The sequence below is a fragment of the Osmerus eperlanus genome, chromosome 3 (genome assembly GCF_963692335.1).
Source record: "Osmerus eperlanus chromosome 3, fOsmEpe2.1, whole genome shotgun sequence".
NCBI classification, from domain to species: Eukaryota; Metazoa; Chordata; class Actinopteri; order Osmeriformes; family Osmeridae; genus Osmerus; species Osmerus eperlanus.
In genome coordinates, this window is record NC_085020.1 from 4,949,858 (window position 1) to 4,967,852 (window position 17,995).

Below are 17,995 nucleotides of genomic sequence, written 5' to 3' on the forward strand. Positions count from 1 at the left end.
TCATGCTATTGGTTATTGGTTCCTTTATTATTATTGTAACATTCTGCATGCTAAGGACATGTTTCTCTACTATCCACTGTTAACCTATTAATTCACTCTCTCAAGGTTAGTCTTAGGGACCATCTGTTGATATTGAAGGGAATTATTGATACCCAAATCACATGATCCACGTTTATCTGTACACCACATTTGACCATTGACTACAGGGTAATGGTAAAGGTTGAATCATGATGGCTATTTTCTGTATGACGTCTGGGTAGTGTGTACACAGTACAACATGATGGCACAGGGAGGTTGTACTGTGGCCTTGTTGGCACCCACATCTGTGTGCGTGACTGTGGGTGTTAACTGTGTGCAAGCGTGTCGGACTAACCAAACTACACATTTGTGTGGCTTTATTTCCCACATGACCACCTGATGGGAAGTTAGACAGTGTTGTTGTTTCACTCAAGATTCTTCGCCAACTCTTAAGATTCACTTTCATTTACTGAACATTTCGATCTGAGACTGTGACATCCAGTACACAGTATGAGACATGTCACCAGCATCCAAAAAAAGAATGTTACTCCTCGCATGTGGATGTTAAAATTGGACACATGCTAGTTTCTTAAGCTCCTGTATACAGTCATTTTGGAACCTTGGGAAATATGAACAATTTCACAGTTCAAGATTAGTCTTTTATGATACAATAGGGAAGTGATGAATACTAATTATAGACCGAAACATCTGTTGCTTTGAAGTTCGTCACCCTGTACATAGGATCATGTTAAAGCCTGTGATCGTTCTTAGTGAATACTCAGATCTCTACAACTTGACACCAGGCAAAACATCAGACCTATGCCAAGAAGTATCACATTGCTTGCTATCACACACAATGGTAAGTAGAATATTGTTCTATTTAGTATTCATGACCCAATGTGTAACCATTTATATTATTAGTATGTATTAGTTCTGTAGGTGTAAACAGTGAAAGCACTAGAACAGAAAAATACAGATACTGAGGGGAATACTGGTAACATGTTAGAAAATGGAACAGGAAAGTTCCCCTTTTCCACATGATTAAACACAAAAGCTGTATTATGATTCACCACCTTCATAGGTATTTCCTACTTTAGTTTCAATTTTTATTTTTTTTTATGCTGCAACCTTTTTGCCCCATGTACGGTTGAGTGAGGCTGAGGCCTGGCTCTTTATGAAGGCATATTTGTACTGAAGAAAAAATAAAAAATAAAAATTGTTTTGGTAACAAAACTGTTCCTCTGACCCTTCGACAGAAACCAGAGTGTGTCTTCCTCCAGGTGTGTGTGGGGCTTCTGGGTCTGTTGGTGTCCTCGACATCAGCCGGTGGACGTTGGTACCCCAAATCCCTACCATGTGACGTCTCTCTCATCAGCAATGGCAGTGTGGTCAGTGTGGACTGCACCGAGAGACAACTCACATTCATCCCAAAAGGCATCCCAAGTAACACCACCAATCTGACCCTGACGATCAACCACATCCCTGCCCTGAACTCAACTTCATTCTATGGGCTGGAAAACCTCACCGAGATAGACATGCGCTGCAACTGCGTGCCTGTCAAAGTTGGCCCCAAGGACCGCGTGTGCCTGCAGAGTGTGACCATTGAGAACGACACGTTTACCAAGCTGAGGAGCTTAAGGTCCCTGTATCTGGATGGGAATCAGCTCAACAGCATTCCAAAAGGTCTCCCTCAGAACCTCATCCTACTCAGTCTAGAAGTGAATCACATCTATTCAATTCTGAGGGATAACCTCTCAGATATCACCAACGTGGAGATTCTTTATCTCGGCCAAAACTGTTATTATCGTAACCCATGTAATGTCTCTTATGAAATAGAGGACGGGGCATTTTCACGGCTTAGTAACATGACATTACTATCTCTTAAATCAAACAACTTGTCTTACATTCCAGCCAAATTACCTACAAGCCTCAGGGAGTTATATATTTACAACAACAACATTGAGAAGGTGACCAAGGAGGACTTTCAAAATCTAACCAACCTGGAGATCCTGGACATAAGCGGAAACTGCCCCCGTTGTTACAATGCGCCTTTTCCATGTGTCCCATGCCCTCACAATTCTCAACTTCAGATTGATGATGATGCATTTAAAACATTGTCCAAACTCAGGATATTGCGTATGCACAGTAATTCTCTAACAAATGTTCGTTTAATTTGGTTTCAAAATTGCAGCAAGCTACAAGTTATTGACCTCTCATCCAACTTTTTAGCACAAGACATAACAACCACTAAATTCCCACAGGCTCTACCCAATCTGGAAGAATTGGATCTGTCGTTTAACTATGCCTTACAGATGTATCCGCTGACATTGCAACTGAGTCGCTCGTTCCGCTTTCTGAAGTCTCTCAAAGTGTTCAGAATCAGGGGGTTTGTTTTTCAAGAACTGACCTTGGAGGGCATCAGTCCACTAGTATTACTTCCGAACCTGTCGGTCATCGACCTAGGATTCAATTTCATCAAAATAGCTAACCTCAGTAGTTTGATGGAACTGAAACACTTCAAAATAATCAATCTGTCAGAAAATAAAATATCGCTGCCCTCAGAGGGGCCTACTGGTTTTTCATTCTCAGGACAAGCCATGTACGGTACCCCCATGTCAGGTGCTGAGTACCACAGAGAAGAAGTGAAAGAGGTTCACTATTTCAGATACGATGAGTATGCACGTAGCTGCAAATACAAAGACAAGGAGGAAGTTGGGATTGTGAACTCCTTTGTCAATAGCAACTGCAGCCAGTTTGGAAAAACACTTGATATCAGCAGGAATAATATATTCTTTCTTCACTCGAGATTCTTAAACCTTAGCGACATCAGATGTTTAAATCTCTCTGGAAATGCAATGAGCCAAAGTTTAAACGGTTCTGAGTTTACTCATCTCAGTAACATACAATATCTGGATTTCTCCGAAAATCGACTGGACCTGCTCTATTCCACCGCATTTAAAGAGCTGACAAATCTGGTTATTTTAGACATAAGCAAAAACAACCATTACTTTGAAGCAGAGGGCTTGACTCACATGCTGAATTTCACCTCAAATTTACCAAAACTCAAGACATTGTTAATGAATCACAATCAGATCTCCACCTCGACAAACACAGAGATGATGAGTTGGTCTCTGGAGACATTACAGTTTATAAACAACCGTTTAGACATGCTTTGGAGGGATGGCGATACAAGATACTTTAACTACTTCAAAAACCTGCGTAATCTAAAAGCCCTTTATATCTCTAACAACAACCTCAACTTCATCCCCCAACAAGTATTTGGAGGATTGCCAGACAAACTCATTGAGCTCTACATCAACAACAACAAGCTGACGTCCTTTGCTTGGAAAGAGCTCAACATCCTTCAAAACTTAGAGGTGTTAGATCTCAGTGGTAATAGACTAACAAAGGTTCCTGCCATACTCTCCAACTGCACACAATCTCTGAAAAAGGTCCTTTTATGTGATAACCGTATAGCTAAACTCTCTAAGAATTTTCTAATGGATGCCTTCAGCCTGAAGATCCTGGACCTCAGTGTCAATCGCCTCCAACACATTGAGCCATCCAGCTTTCCAGATAACGTTGTCAACCACATGGATATGTTACTCCTGCACAACAACCGATTCCTGTGCACTTGCAACGCCACCTGGTTCGTGACGTGGCTCAACAGCACTGAGGTGAACATCCCCAAGCTGGCCACCGAAGTGACCTGCTCCTCCCCTGGGACGCAGAGGGGCCACCCAGTCATCTCAGTGGACCTTCAGGCCTGCCAGCACAACTACCTCTCCATCATCCTGTACATCCTCTTCACCTCCCTCGTCCTCGGCTTCCTCGTCCTCTCCATATCCAGCCATCTCTTCCTCTGGGACGTGTGGTACATCTACCACTTCTGCATGGCCAAGCTCAAAGGCTACAGCCGCCTGTCCACGCAGAACGTCTACGACGCCTTTGCGGTGTACGACACGAGCGACCCGGCGGTGTCCGAGTGGGTGCTGCAGGAGCTCCGCGTTCACCTGGAGGAGTGTGACGACCACCGTCTGAGGTTGTGTTTGGAGGAGCGGGACTGGATCCCTGGGTGTCCCTTGATTGACAACCTCTCCCAGAGCATCCATCAGAGCAAAAGGACCATGTTTATACTCACCAACCGGTACATAAGGAGCGGGAACTTCAAGACAGCATTCTACATGGCCCATCAGAGGCTTATGGATGAGAAAGACGACGTCATCGTTTTAATCTTCCTGGAAAAGTCACCCTCTCATTCCAAGTACCTGAGGTTGAGGAAGAGACTTTATAGGCGTTCTGTGTTAGAGTGGCCAACCAATCCTCAAGCACAGCCATATTTCTGGTTTGCCCTGAGAAGTGTTCTAGCAACAGAGAGTCACAAACAATACAGCAATCTTTTTAAGGAGACACTTTAAAATACATTCTGTATGTACTGTATGGTGTAGAAGTTTTGGACTTAAAATCGTATAATTGAATATTGCAGTACATATTTTTGTTACGCTGAGTTTTTACTTAATGAGGCACATCTCACAATAATGGTTATTGTCTTTCTGAATTGTAAGTACATTCTGAAACTTGTTGAATCATCCTGAAAGATGTTTTCTTTTTAAGTTGTGAGAATGAATATTATGTTAAAATAAAAATATCATGCAAATACAAGGATAAATGCATCGGATACCATGCATTCATATTGCAACACACACTTGATGATTTCCAGACAATTAACTCTCAACCAAATAAGAAATGTAAGGTTTGTAAATATATCTACTGACACCGATACGCAACAGACAAATTAGTTTGGGCACTTAAACTAACATTTATCATACCTTTTCACAATTAATTACCCAATAATGTATTAATAATGTGTAGTGTGTTTTGTAGTGCAAAATGTATAGATACAATAATTCATGCAGACCTTGATACATGATGTTTTGCTGATCTTCAAAGTTCAATAAAGCCAACACAAGTTGGTTTGGGGAATCAAATGCTGTTTTGTCTACCAGAAAAGTAAGTCAAAGGCCTTACAAGTAAGTTATATACATTATATAATATCCAATTATAATGGCTTAAACAGATACATGTTAAAAATGGTTTCCAACCATTAATTGTTGAATATTCAATTTAGTTCAATGCCATATGCAATGAGCTATGACTGATTTAAATAGATAATCCCTTTTTACTGAGGTACATAAACTATCCATGACATGGAATCTTGCTTTATAACCACTGTGTTATTACAGCATTACATACAAATTACAGCATGCTCATTAGATTACAAAACGAGAAGTGAGAGAGAAGTGAGAGAGAACTTCCTCTCTGCCAGGACCGCCTTATAGATGCAACCAATCAGATTTATCACTATTTTGAGTCTTTCATTGTGTGTGATTATCTGAAGAAGCTTGAGTCTGCTTTCTGATCCTGCACAGTTGTTTGGCTCTCCCTGGCTCCCCACCAATATTATCACGATGGTGAGTTTTAATAATAAACAATATTAGTGTTAAATGAGGGACCAGGATTCATAATTTGCTTTAGCTTTGAGTAAAAAAGAAAAGTGGATCCACCATTAGGCTTACACAAATCAGTTTAGTATTGTAGGCCTATGCTCTGTGATATTTTCTTTGACATACAGGAGAGCGTAAATGACGATGTCGCTTTTTTGATTTACTTCCTCTCGACATCCATAATCCTTTTCACAATGATAATGGGAATAACGACACATGTCTTCTACTGGGACGCCTCCTACTTTCTGCATTATCTGAAAGCTAAATTGAAAGGCTACAACCCTTTGACCTCAACGGAAAGTGCATATGAGGCTTTTATTGCATACGACACCAGCGACCCACATGTTTCAGAGTGGGTTATGGACCACTTGCAAGTGCACCTTGAGGAGAGCGGAGAAAAACATATGCCTCTTTGTCTAGAGAACCGAGACTGGATCCCTGGAACCCCACTGTTAGACAACCTACTCAATATAGTTCAATGCCATATGCAATGAGCTATGACTGATTTAAATAGATAATCCCTTTTTACTTTGGTACATAGACTATCCATGACATGGAATCTTGCTTTATAACCAGTGTTATTACAGCGTTACATACAAATTACAGCATGCTCACTAGATTACAAAAGTGTGACATGAGAACTTCCCTCTGGCACTAACGCTTCTCTGCCAGGACTGCCTTATAGATGCAACCAATCAGATTTATCACTATTTTGAGTCTTTCATTGTGTGTGATGGTCTGAAGAAGCTTGAGTCTGCTTTCTGATCCTGCACAGTTGTTTGGCTGCGCAGTTGTTTGGCTCTCCAGATTTATCACTATTTTCATAATTTGCTTTAGCTTTGAGTAAAAAAGAAAAGTGGATCCAACCTTAGGCTTACACAAATCGGTTTAGTATTGTATGCTCTGTGATATTCTTTATGCACGTTTAGGGCTGTCACCTACACCGTTATGATTTTCAGATATTGTTATCATCATGAAGTTGAATTCACTTCCAAGTGAATAATACTAACTAATTAGGCATGAAGAAATATTATGTGTTTGAGACCATAGTGCACCCATTATATTTATTTTACTTGTTTATTTACAGGCTGCTTCCATCTACTGGTTCAAATTGGCAACTCTGTTCATATGTTACTCTGAAATGCGACTCGCTGCACATGTTCGGATGCCAAAGCAGTTTCCATGTGATGTTACTTACTCAACTAAGGATGATGTCACTGTCAGTTGCAATGGACGACAACTCAAAGAGATTCCACACGGTATCCCAAAGGATACAAAGTATCTGCACTTAGAAGAAAACCACATTGCTAACATATCCCAAAAGGCGTTTTGGGATCTGCAAAACCTGACTCTACTCAGTCTTAATTGGATGAACAAACATTATCACAAAACACACACTGCTGAGGGTGCTTTTATGAACTTGATCAACCTCCAGGAATTAAGGATGAATGGTAACGGACTGGAACGGGTCCCTAATCATCTCCCAGCCACACTGGAAATACTCATGTTAGACAATAATAAGATTATTTCCTTAAATAGTAGTAAACTCAGGGGTATAAAGAACATAATGAAATTATTTTTATCTAAAAACTGTTTTTACGGGAATCCATGTGGAACAACATCTTCTATATATTATGGAACATTCTCTGAATTGACTAACCTGCGGGAATTGAGTTTGAACTACAACAATCTAACCCAGGTTCCACAAGGACTGCCCAAATCCCTGGAGAAACTGCAGCTTGCTTCAAACAAAATACAATACATTTCTAGAGATGATTTCCATAATCTAACCAATTTAACGGTCCTTAGATTACAGGGCAACTGCCCGAGATGTAGAAATGCCCCATACCCCTGTGTGCCATGCCCCAACATTTCCCTGGAGATCCACCCTGATGCATTTCATAACCTCACAAATCTACAGACCCTACACCTTGCAGGGAACTCACTTAAAATTGTCCAGAGCTCTTGGTTTGAGAGTCTGACTAATCTTAAAGACCTTTTCCTTTCATACAATTTATTGTCAGCGGCCATCCCTAAGGATGGTTTTTTGAGTAATCTACCAAACCTAGAAAGATTGGACATTTCATTTAACTTTGGCCCAGGTCTTTACTCTCAAACCATATATCTTTCAAGACAATTTTCTACATTTGTGTCACTTAAAACATTACACATAGAGGGTCTTGTTTTCAAGGAAATCCATTATAAGTCATTGGAACACCTTTATGAGCTGAGAAATCTATCTGTGTTGAACTTTGGAACTAACTTCATTGTCCATTGCAATTCCACGATATTTAGAAAATTCTCAAATCTGAAACTTATTTACCTTTCAGAAAACAGGATTTACCCAGTTACGGTGAGTGGCTCATCAGGTTATAACTCCGGACAAATCTCTGAATCTGTTTCGTTTACACCACATCTATTAGAATATCAGTCAAATGAAAAGGAATTTTCTTATGAGATAACTCATAGTTTTGTAAAACAAGAGTGTTTTGACTCTGGCCGTGTATTGTCCCTCAGTTCAAATAATCTGTTCTTCATTTCTCCAAAACAATTTGAACCTTACAAGGACATTGCATGCCTTAACTTATCAAGAAATGGATTTGCAGCTGCACCAAATGGATCAGAGTTTAAATCTCTACCAGACCTAAAGTATCTAGATCTATCCTTCAACAAAATTGATCTAGCCTATGACAATGCCTTTAGTGAATTAAATAAACTGGAGGTCCTAGATTTAAGCTACAATCCACATTATTTCACTGTTTCTGGAGTGACACATAACCTACATTTTTTAGGAAATCTTCCAGCTTTAAGAGTATTAAATTTGAGTCACAATCATATATTTACATTAACTACTAAGGAGATGAATAGCACATCACTGAGTGAGCTTCAATTTGTAAATAATGCTCTAGGAACGCTCTGGAAAGATAAATCATACTACAAACTTTTCAAAAATCTTGTACATTTAACATATCTGGATATATCTTTTAATTTTATTTTAAGTATACCAAATGAAGTGTTTATACATTTACCAAGTAACATTACAAAACTATGTTTAAGTCATAATTCACTAAAGGAATTTCAGTGGCATGAATTGATACATTTCAAAGAACTTCGTGAAATAAACATAAGCTTCAATAATTTAGATTATGTGTCAGCAGAGCTTTCAAAATTCACACAAACACTTCAGTTACTTGACCTGAGCTTCAATAACATTGTACAACTCTCAGATGGATTTTTAAAGGGTGCTAAAAGCATCACGACACTTGACCTCAGCCACAACCAACTGACTCTGATAAACCAGACAACTTTCTTATCAAGTACTCATAATTACCTGAAAATCTTGTACTTGCAGGGTAATCCTTTCCAATGCACTTGTGATTTATTAGAGTTCATCCTGTGGATTGAAAACAATGATGTTAAAATCCCTAGACTTCCTATTGATGTCACATGTTCCATGCCAGCTGAAAGAAAAGGTGAAAAGGTCATTTTCTTTGACATACAGGAGTGCGTAAACGACAATGTCGCTTTTTTGATTTACTTCCTCTCGAATTCCATAATCCTTTTCACAATGATAATGGGAATAACGACACATGTCTTCTACTGGGACGCCTCCTACTTTCTGCATTATCTGAAAGCTAAATTGAAAGGCTACTACCCTTTGACCTCAATGGAAAGTGCATATGAGGCTTTTATTGCGTACGACACCAGCGACCCACATGTTTCAGAGTGGGTTATGGACCACTTGCGAGTGCACCTTGAGGAGAACGGAGAAAAACATATGCCTCTTTGTCTAGAGAACCGAGACTGGATCCCTGGAACCCCACTGTTAGACAACCTCTATACGAGCATCCGGCAAAGCCACAAGACTGTGTTTGTTCTGACTGAGACCTATGTTACGAGTGGTGCCTTCAAGATGGCCATCTACCTGGCCCACCAGAGACTGCTGGACGAGAACGTGGACGTGACTGTGCTTCTGCTCCTGGAGCCTGTGTTACAGTACTCTCCCTTTCTGCGTCTCAGGAGGAGGCTGTGCGGGAGCAGCGTGTTAGAGTGGCCAAGGACTGCCGCTGCAGAACCCTGGTTCTGGCAGAGCCTGAGGAATGCTATTAGGGTAGACAACCAGGTCATGTACAGCAATAGCTACTCTAGGTACTTCAACCAGACAGAGGAGCACTAGCCATGACATGGCAGGGACTGAGGTTGTGAAGAGGCTTCCTCTGATTAACATCCCATTGTCACACTTTTGCATGTCCTATTTTACTGTCAAAATTCAGTTTTAGAGCTGTGTTTTGAAATGTTCTCAATGTCCTGATAGCTCAAACGTTTTATTTTTAATCAAACAATTTCACTTTTTTATTTGAGTAATAATGTATTTCCAGTATGTTCAAATTCTAATCTGCCCATATCTGTCAATCAATATCCAATAATTGATCAAACATGCCTAAATAAATCTTTTTTCAATTGTATTGCCTATCTTTGCAATTCACTGCTACTGTATCCTTATACACCCCCCCCCCCCCCCCCCTTTAATTTCTGTCATGTATATCCGAGCATCAAATGAGTATTACTGTATTTTGAGGTGACTACTATGAGTAACATAGACACTATGTTACTCACTATGTCAAGCATCTTGCACGTTCCTAGTCAAAGTTAGCAGGGGGTGCAATTCATGGCAAGGCCCAACACAGCCCTGCTCTGAAATGCACGCCCCCTACAATGTCCTAGCTAGCTTTCAGTTAGGGTAACTGATAGTGGTAGTGCTAGATGTGGAAGTTGGAGTGTTCATCTCAGGTGCTGACGAATGTCGGCCAATAGTAATAATTTACAGTGGGGCTGTGTCGTGGCACAAGAGCTCACATATTTTTTATAGCTGTCATAAGGTTGAGGTAAGGTTGGTTCAAAATATTTTTGAAAGGTCAAAAGAATATTTTATGAAAGAAAGAAATTCCCGGCCTAGGCTAGAAATGTGGAGGTCTGGTAGCAGGGCCAGACCAACGGTAAAGTTCACGGCAGTCTAGAACTCTAACCCGGGACCTAAATCCCAACGCTAAAAACAGGGTCAGGGTTGGGATTGGGGGTTGGGCTAGGGCTAATATTAGGACATTTTGTGACTCATCGAATTAAAGTAGACTACCTTCGACATTGTACCTTTCATCCACTCACTTCAGGACACAATACCTACTTTGTGTTGATACGTTTCTTATCCGCATGGTGTCGTCGTTGACGTAACATCATAGCCAAAAGGGACTTCATTTTACTAGACTGAGAAACGGAGAATATCTTCGAACACGATAATAGGGCACATGGTCTGACTCACTTGGCATATGGATGACTTTAAATCATACTTTTTAAATGTAATAATGATTAATCAACATATGTTTCTATTATTTATAGTTTCCTCTTGATGCAAGATATCGCTTAATCCTGTGAAAGCTACCCAATGAACGTGTATGATTTGACGTCATGTATTTGCATATTGGGGGGTATAAAATCCTTGGTTTGCTCAACGAGTGTACATTTGAGCTCTCCATTGACAGGAATTCACACGTAGACCTACCTTCTAACAATCCAACTCCGGTGAGTTTTCTTGGCTTGTCATATTCCAGCAATTGATTTGTGGTCAGTCATTTATGCTTTATATTTATATCATTGAGACATCAACTGCAAACATTTGGTGTTGCGCTGCAGTCTACGCCATGTGCAAACCTCTTGACGGTATACTTCAGAGACCAGTGAAGCGAGATTTAATTATAGAAAATAGTAGTAAGAAAGTATTGTTTATCCGTTGTGCAAGGGAACTATAGCTGTATGGTTACTAAATGTGGTATGCAGACGCAGACCAGCCTGTCTTTGTTGAATCGAGACTTGTGTCTGAGGTTTCTGACGTTACAATATTTTTGATAAACGTAGCAAGTGTAGTTTTTTGCAACGTAGACATCTCGAGGTAAAGGTGTATACTATTTCCGACTCGTAGACTACACCCCCCCCCCCCCCTCCCCCTCTCCCTCCCAACCTGTTTATTGAGATGCTGCCAAGCAGGGCGGTGGTTCCTTAGTTTGCTGTCGATTTGGACGGGGGGGTGGGGTGGGGGGGGGTGGTCTACGAGTCGGCAATAGTCGTCATGGCACAATGCTCTTCTCTGACCAATAGCACGTGCACTAATTTGCTCATTTTGCATCTACATAACTTTCAACCACTTTAGTTTGACGCTATTAGAACACAGGCATCGATCAGTGCTTTTGAACGTCTTTCCATGACTGGCGATTGTGCCAAGCCCATATCTAATGAACAGGGAATCGATTAGCCCCTGTTTTGCTTTAAACTGGTTTGCAAATTTGAATTGGGTTGCATGTGGACTGCATTGTCTTCGTGTTAACTTGCCAAGTTAATTTGAATTGGTTGGTCTCGACATGTGACTTTTTTTTCTTTCTTTCCTGTGTAGACCACCTGCAAACATGTCTGACAAGCCCGATTTGGCAGAAGTCACCAACTTCGACAAAACCAAGCTGAAGAAGACTGACACGCAAGAGAAAAACCCCCTGCCCTCCAAAGAAAGTAAGATAATCCTACATTGTTTAGAAAGCCAAACGTGAGGCTTTTGCTCTGAATACTTGGTCCTTTTTTAAAAGACTGACCGAATGTTATTTTGTCTTGCAGCGATTGAACAGGAGAAGGCGGCGTCATAATGGGGAAGCGGTTTTCTCTATGCACTGTACATTCCACAAGCATTGCCTTTTTTTCACCCCTTACCTGTATATCTGTGTAACCGAAAACCATGTTGCATTGTAATTGGGCAAAAGTAGACGGTACAAGCCACGCCCTGCGTACAGACCCTGACCAGCTTCCCTTGATCCCCTTTTTTACAAGAATGAGAGAACTTGTGACTGGCAGCCTGATGAGATCTTTGCTTGTCCTTTTGTCACTTTGGCCCTTGGTCACCTGTCCCCCATGAAGAAATCTGTCTCACACTGCATGTGTGCTCTGTGAGGGGTAGAGCAATGGTGTGCTTCAACCACCCAGGGACCTACACTTCTGTCATCTAGAATAGTATGGCTTCTGGTGACCTGTGAAATGCTTTCAAATCAAACTGTTGGGGGTTTCTGTTTAAATTGTTTTGTATAAGTTCAATTATTGGAATGCACAAGTTTGTTTTGATATGCAAATAAAAAGTGAATCTCATTGCATGTTTCTGCAGCACCTCTTCACTGACACCAGCAGTCAGCAAAGCTTGCCATCTCAAAATCGTGTAGAACTTGACAAATGGGCAACCCTCAACTGAGCATCTCTTGTATAGACTGCATTAAAGTCATTAACTGGCACTCGCAGGCATTGAGCACTCTGCCCCTCTAAGTGGATGACCAGACCTCGCCTCAGTCTTCAGCCGGCTCTGGCACAGAGCGTGCCTGCCAACTGACCTAGAAAAAGTACCCATGGCAATCCTCAGTGCAGCAGCTTAACGGCTTGCCCCAACAAAACAATGCCACCTTTGCAATTGGGTCTGGAGAAGGCAAAAGCCAGGAGTACCTGATCAGTGGACGTACTGTATTTAGGCCATGTTTTGCAACTCGCTGATTCCTCTGCCATGTTTGTTTTTGTCTGAAGAATTTAGGCTGTTAATCTGGATGGGGACTGCTGTTGCACCTATTATGCCAGAGCAGTTGAGGGTTGGGTTTACAGGACATTTATATCTTATCCCATATTCAACTAGGCTTATGGGTACATGTCTGGATATGTGGATTCCTGATAAGCTGGTTAGTCTTAATGACAAATGAATCCTCTTGGCTAGAGACCTGAACAGCCTCCCAGAGTTTCTGGCTTCCTCATTCTAATGAACATCATGACCTCATACAGATCAGATCAACACAGATGCCAGATCATGCTTTGTAGGCTGTTGCCATTCTGCTGAAGTGAACTGGCAGATTTTCCAGGTACTATTGAGAAGATTACAGGATGTAGCCATATTTGCTATGTATCTTAATGGATCCATTCAGACCATTTCAACACATTCACCCAGGGGTTCCCAATCCTGGTCCTTGGGCCTCCCTGCCCTGCATGTTTTAGATGTTTCCCTGCTGCCCAACACACCTGATTCAAATGAATGGTCGTTATCAGGCTTGGATAACGACCATTCATTTGAATCAGGTGTGTTGGAGCAGGGCAGGGAGGCCTGAGGACCAGGATTGGGAACCCCTGACCTAGACAATATGGCTGAGGTGATATTGCATCCTCCAACATAAACACTGCCTGTCTACATCAAGCTTGTATTCTGTTATCAAATTATGCAACTCAATCATGACTCAGACTGTACTAAGTGTCTGTTTTCTGAAAAACTCAAAAGAAATCCTGCAGTTTCTCCCTGCCTGCAGCCTCACTAGACATCATGCAGACTGGCACAGCATGACAGAGCCAAGCCTGCTTTCAGGCCATCCTAGCCTCTTGACCCTTCCCCTCCAACTTCAGAATAGTCCAACCCTTCTTGCCCTAGTTAAAGCCTTGCCAGGCCATGTAGAGGCCTGTCTAGCCTTGTACATACCAACACTGCGTCGGAGCTTGTTTCCTCGTAATTGTTCTGACAGCCCAGAGGAGCAGCCCTCCCCTGGTCCCTCCCTTCTCAGCCCTCAGCTGTGGCTGCTGTTGATTCAGCCAGTGGGCTGATGTAGACTTGAATAAACACCCTTTTCTCAGTCAGTACTACCTCCAACCCTTCCATGGAAGGGAGGTGGGTTCACTGTGGAGGAGTGACTCTACACTTTTAGTGTGTGTTTAAACTGTTACTGAGATACATTTTTAGATGGAGTTGGATGCGACTTCCCAGAACAAAGCTGTTACTGTGGTGCTAAACCCAAAACATATACTCAAACACATATACAAAAATCACATGACACTGCTACAACAGTCATGCTCTGAAGAAGGCCGACAATGTCAAAATATTAGCAAGCTTTGTTTGATGGCCAAAACAGATGTGAAACTGAGGCACTGTCCACATATTCCTAGGTCTTAGTGTGGTTACAGAAAGATAACTGTTGACACAAGCATTTCTGTCAGACACGGAGAGAGATAGTAGGTGCTGATAGCGGGTGCCGGATTCCATTTCAGCCATATGGTTGCCACTCTGTTGATTTAATGCACCAGGTCATATGTAGCTTTACACTCTCCACTAAGAAGGGTTTAGACACACACACACTGCAGTCTCCTAGTTGGTTTACTGTGTCTGCCAGGCTCCCCTTATGATCTGCTCGGTAATACAAGGTGACAGGTACACACTTGTTCTTCCTGAACCTAATTGAAAAGGACAGGCTGTGCCAAGACGCCTCCAGATCATGTGCTCTGATGTACAGTACAGAAGGTGAGACACAGAGGGACAGCACAGGCAGGTGCAGTGCCTTGAGCAGTCAGCTCCTAATTCTTTCTTTCTCTTTTCTGTCGAGATAAAACAAATTTATCATAACATATCCGAGTAATACAGTAAATCATCTTCACTCAATCAACGACTCAACGATACTCGACTCGACTACCAATTCGATATTTGTGTAACGAGTGTACTCTGACTCAGTGTATACGGTAGGCTACAGGAAACACACAGATAATCCATGTTGTAGACACGTTGTGTCAATACATTTGTCTGGAAGATTATTATGATGTTAAGTAGCATGTCTGTGCTGTGTAGGAGCTTGACTCTTGTTGTTTTAAATGTCAATTCACCATGGAGTTTGAGGAAGTGTGTCTTCCTCATTAAGCTCAACCTCATGACAAGTGCCCCCATGTCAGACACACAGTGGCACGCACAGACTTGGGTGAGAAAGCTTAGACAGACCCCTGGATGCACGCCAGCTGAAGGTGTGAGTGTTGAATAGCGTTGCTTTAGTGGCTGTCAGGAGAATCGAGGGCCTGGGTGTCTGATTGCCTTGAATACTTTGTTTCCTTCGCCCTCTGTGCAATGCCTGCAGCTGCATCTTTTCACCCTGTGGATGTGTGTGTGGGGTATGTGTGTTTTCAGATTATGTAACTGACTTCCAGACCTGTATAGTGAGTCTACAGAACGTAACAGCTGCGCTGATAAACCAACAATGGCCTGTGCTGGGGGAAGGGTAGAAGTTGTATCATTTTGATTCCCAGGCTCAGTCAAAGCTGTTCTCTAGCCTATTTTTAAGCTTATATCTCACATTTGTAATATTGCATTTACCATTACCAGAGAGAGAGAGAGAGAAAGAGAGAGAGAGAGAGTGCGAAGGACATGGAGATAGAGTATAAATACAGAATACATTCAGACCTTATTCTTTATCTGAACTGTAAAACGGTTAAACATCTGCGATACAAGTACCCCCACCCCCTCCTCCCCTTCCGGACCCATGTGGGGTCCAGGCACACAACAGCCCCTTAGTGTCCACTACAATGTGCGGGGCAGAGGGGGCTCTCCAGGCCATGCCCCACACTGCAGGGCGCTAGGCGCTACCATGCCAGGGACGCTGCCACCCCTCTGTTCCCTTCTTACAACAGCTACCACTGTAAAGCCACAGTAACACTCTCAACCAAAGCCCTGATGTTGTGTATCAAAGAATAAACCAACCAAACGCTAATAAATCACAGTTTATACTGGTATTATCCACAATATCTATGTCTTATTTTAATTTTTTTCGTTAGACAATGTCCTTTTTGTGAGAGTTTTGATTGACTCAAAATGCTTATCCATAATTTGTCCAATTGATTTATGCGTCTAGTCCGTGGCACTGTTGTGGTTTTCACTGGGTTCTGGGGGGGTAATGCCATCATGGTGCACAGTGAATCAGAGACGGTTGCAAACAGAGGGCAGGCACACTGAGAAGTGATTGTAATGGACTTGGCCCCAGAGCCAGAAGGCCATCTGCCAGTGTTGTGACGGGCTAGGTCTAGGGTTGAGGTAGAGCCAGGGCTGGTGCTAGTGCTGGAGCCGGGGCTCTCTACAAGGAACACAACTGCCTTTGACGCCTGAACAGGACTAAAGTGTCAATTGAATAAAGGGCATTGATGCTGTTTTGCACGCTACTGTAAATAGACTTGACGTTAACTGCGTATTAAACCAATATCTAATTGCAGTAAAAAGCTGTTTTTGTTTAGCTGGTGTAATTTTAGCCTAACCATAATATGTTATAGCAAGGAAGATAGGCAAATGTATTGTCTGTCTTGCACGCAAGACCATGTTTCGAACGACAGTAACCATTTTTAAAGACAAAATACTGTAAGGGTCAAATATAACCAATTACAGGTAAATAAGGCAAGAGGAAGTCACACCATTTATCAGAATAGCAGCTGTTATATCTTTGTGTCGGTATGTTCTTTCTCCTCTTGCTTAGACTCCGAGTTGAATGGCCTGCACTTTCTCTCTCTGTTTCCATGGTAGCAGACAGGTGCCGTCGCATAGTACATGGACACATTAAAGAGACTGGTGCCGTTCAGAATTCTCCAATCAATAGGGCTTTGCCAGTGAATTTGTTAGTGCCAAAGATGCACGTAGAAATACATTTCAGTTCACCAACGTGTTTGAAATATATTTGGTTATATTAGACAGGAGGCATTCCTGGCATGATCCTTGTCTTCTGATCTGTGGCACCATGTACAATAAAGGCACTATGCTCTGTGGCCCATTTACATTCTGTTTCCTGTTTATGACTCCTGTAGCCTGTCTATCAGCAGACAATCAGCTGTCTCCTGTTCTCCCTTTAGCAAGCCTTCCACTGACAGTACTGAATACTGATAAATACAAGCATGCTTAGGGAATTTAGTCTTGGTGCCACTGGTCTGTTGTTTATGTTTGTCGTACACATACTCTGACGTAGTGTCCAATTAACATTGATTTAAACAAACACAATACAGAAGTAAAAGTTATGATTTGACAATTTTATGAAGAATAAAAAACAATTTTTTTCAAAGAAAGCAAGACTATTAGGACACATACATTTTTACACAAATGTGGTATTTCTAAAGGCAGTTGTGACATTCGCCCAGCCTAGTTTTATTCATTCCATCATATTCAACCTAGAAAGGAGACAGATAATGCTCAATTTGGCTAACACTGTCTCTAGCTGGAGGATGAGTGGAATGGAAGAAAATCCCTCCCCTAACCAGCCAGAGAAAAGTTCAGCTTGGCTGCTTCACAATGTGCCGTGCCAGTCAGGTCAGTACACGAAACTCCCTCCCGAGGGAATGTCTGGGTAAAAGTGAATATTTACCTGTCCTAGCTTGCAGACTTGAGACAAGATCAAGACACTCCTGCACCTTTCATAATAGGGATTGTAGTTTTCTAAGAACTCAAAAACACTGGCTTTGGGGCTTTAAAAATAAACATGTTCTATCGTTTCAGAAAATACTTCTTTTGAAAAAAAAGTTTTATTATACTTAACTGAAGAAATAGAGAAGAGTGTGTAAAGACTGTCAAGTTGGAAAAATGTAAATACATAGATCAATGATTAAAACGGCTGTGTAATAAAAACCTGGTG

General features: G+C 41.7%; 3 protein-coding genes across 3 annotated transcripts; all 3 read left to right on the top strand.

The window, feature by feature from the left end:
* Positions 1-763: 763 nt before the first annotated feature.
* tlr7 (toll-like receptor 7) lies at positions 764-4,541 on the top strand. Its single transcript, XM_062456180.1, has 2 exons — positions 764-847; positions 1,275-4,541. The coding sequence occupies exons 1-2, from the start codon at positions 764-766 to the stop codon at positions 4,434-4,436; spliced, it is 3,246 nt and encodes a 1,081-aa protein (XP_062312164.1). The 3' UTR covers positions 4,437-4,541.
* A 599-nt stretch (positions 4,542-5,140) lies between these two features.
* LOC134017259 (toll-like receptor 8) lies at positions 5,141-9,988 on the top strand. The gene is made up of 2 exons (XM_062456697.1): positions 5,141-5,489; positions 6,610-9,988. Exons 1-2 carry the CDS (start codon positions 5,487-5,489, stop codon positions 9,697-9,699), a joined length of 3,093 nt encoding a protein of 1,030 aa, XP_062312681.1. The 5' UTR covers positions 5,141-5,486; the 3' UTR covers positions 9,700-9,988.
* A 951-nt stretch (positions 9,989-10,939) lies between these two features.
* tmsb4x (thymosin beta 4 X-linked) lies at positions 10,940-12,701 on the top strand. The gene is made up of 3 exons (XM_062456705.1): positions 10,940-11,099; positions 11,965-12,077; positions 12,180-12,701. The coding sequence occupies exons 2-3, from the start codon at positions 11,978-11,980 to the stop codon at positions 12,206-12,208; spliced, it is 129 nt and encodes a 42-aa protein (XP_062312689.1). The 5' UTR covers positions 10,940-11,099; positions 11,965-11,977; the 3' UTR covers positions 12,209-12,701.
* The last annotated feature ends 5,294 nt before the right edge of the window (positions 12,702-17,995 follow it).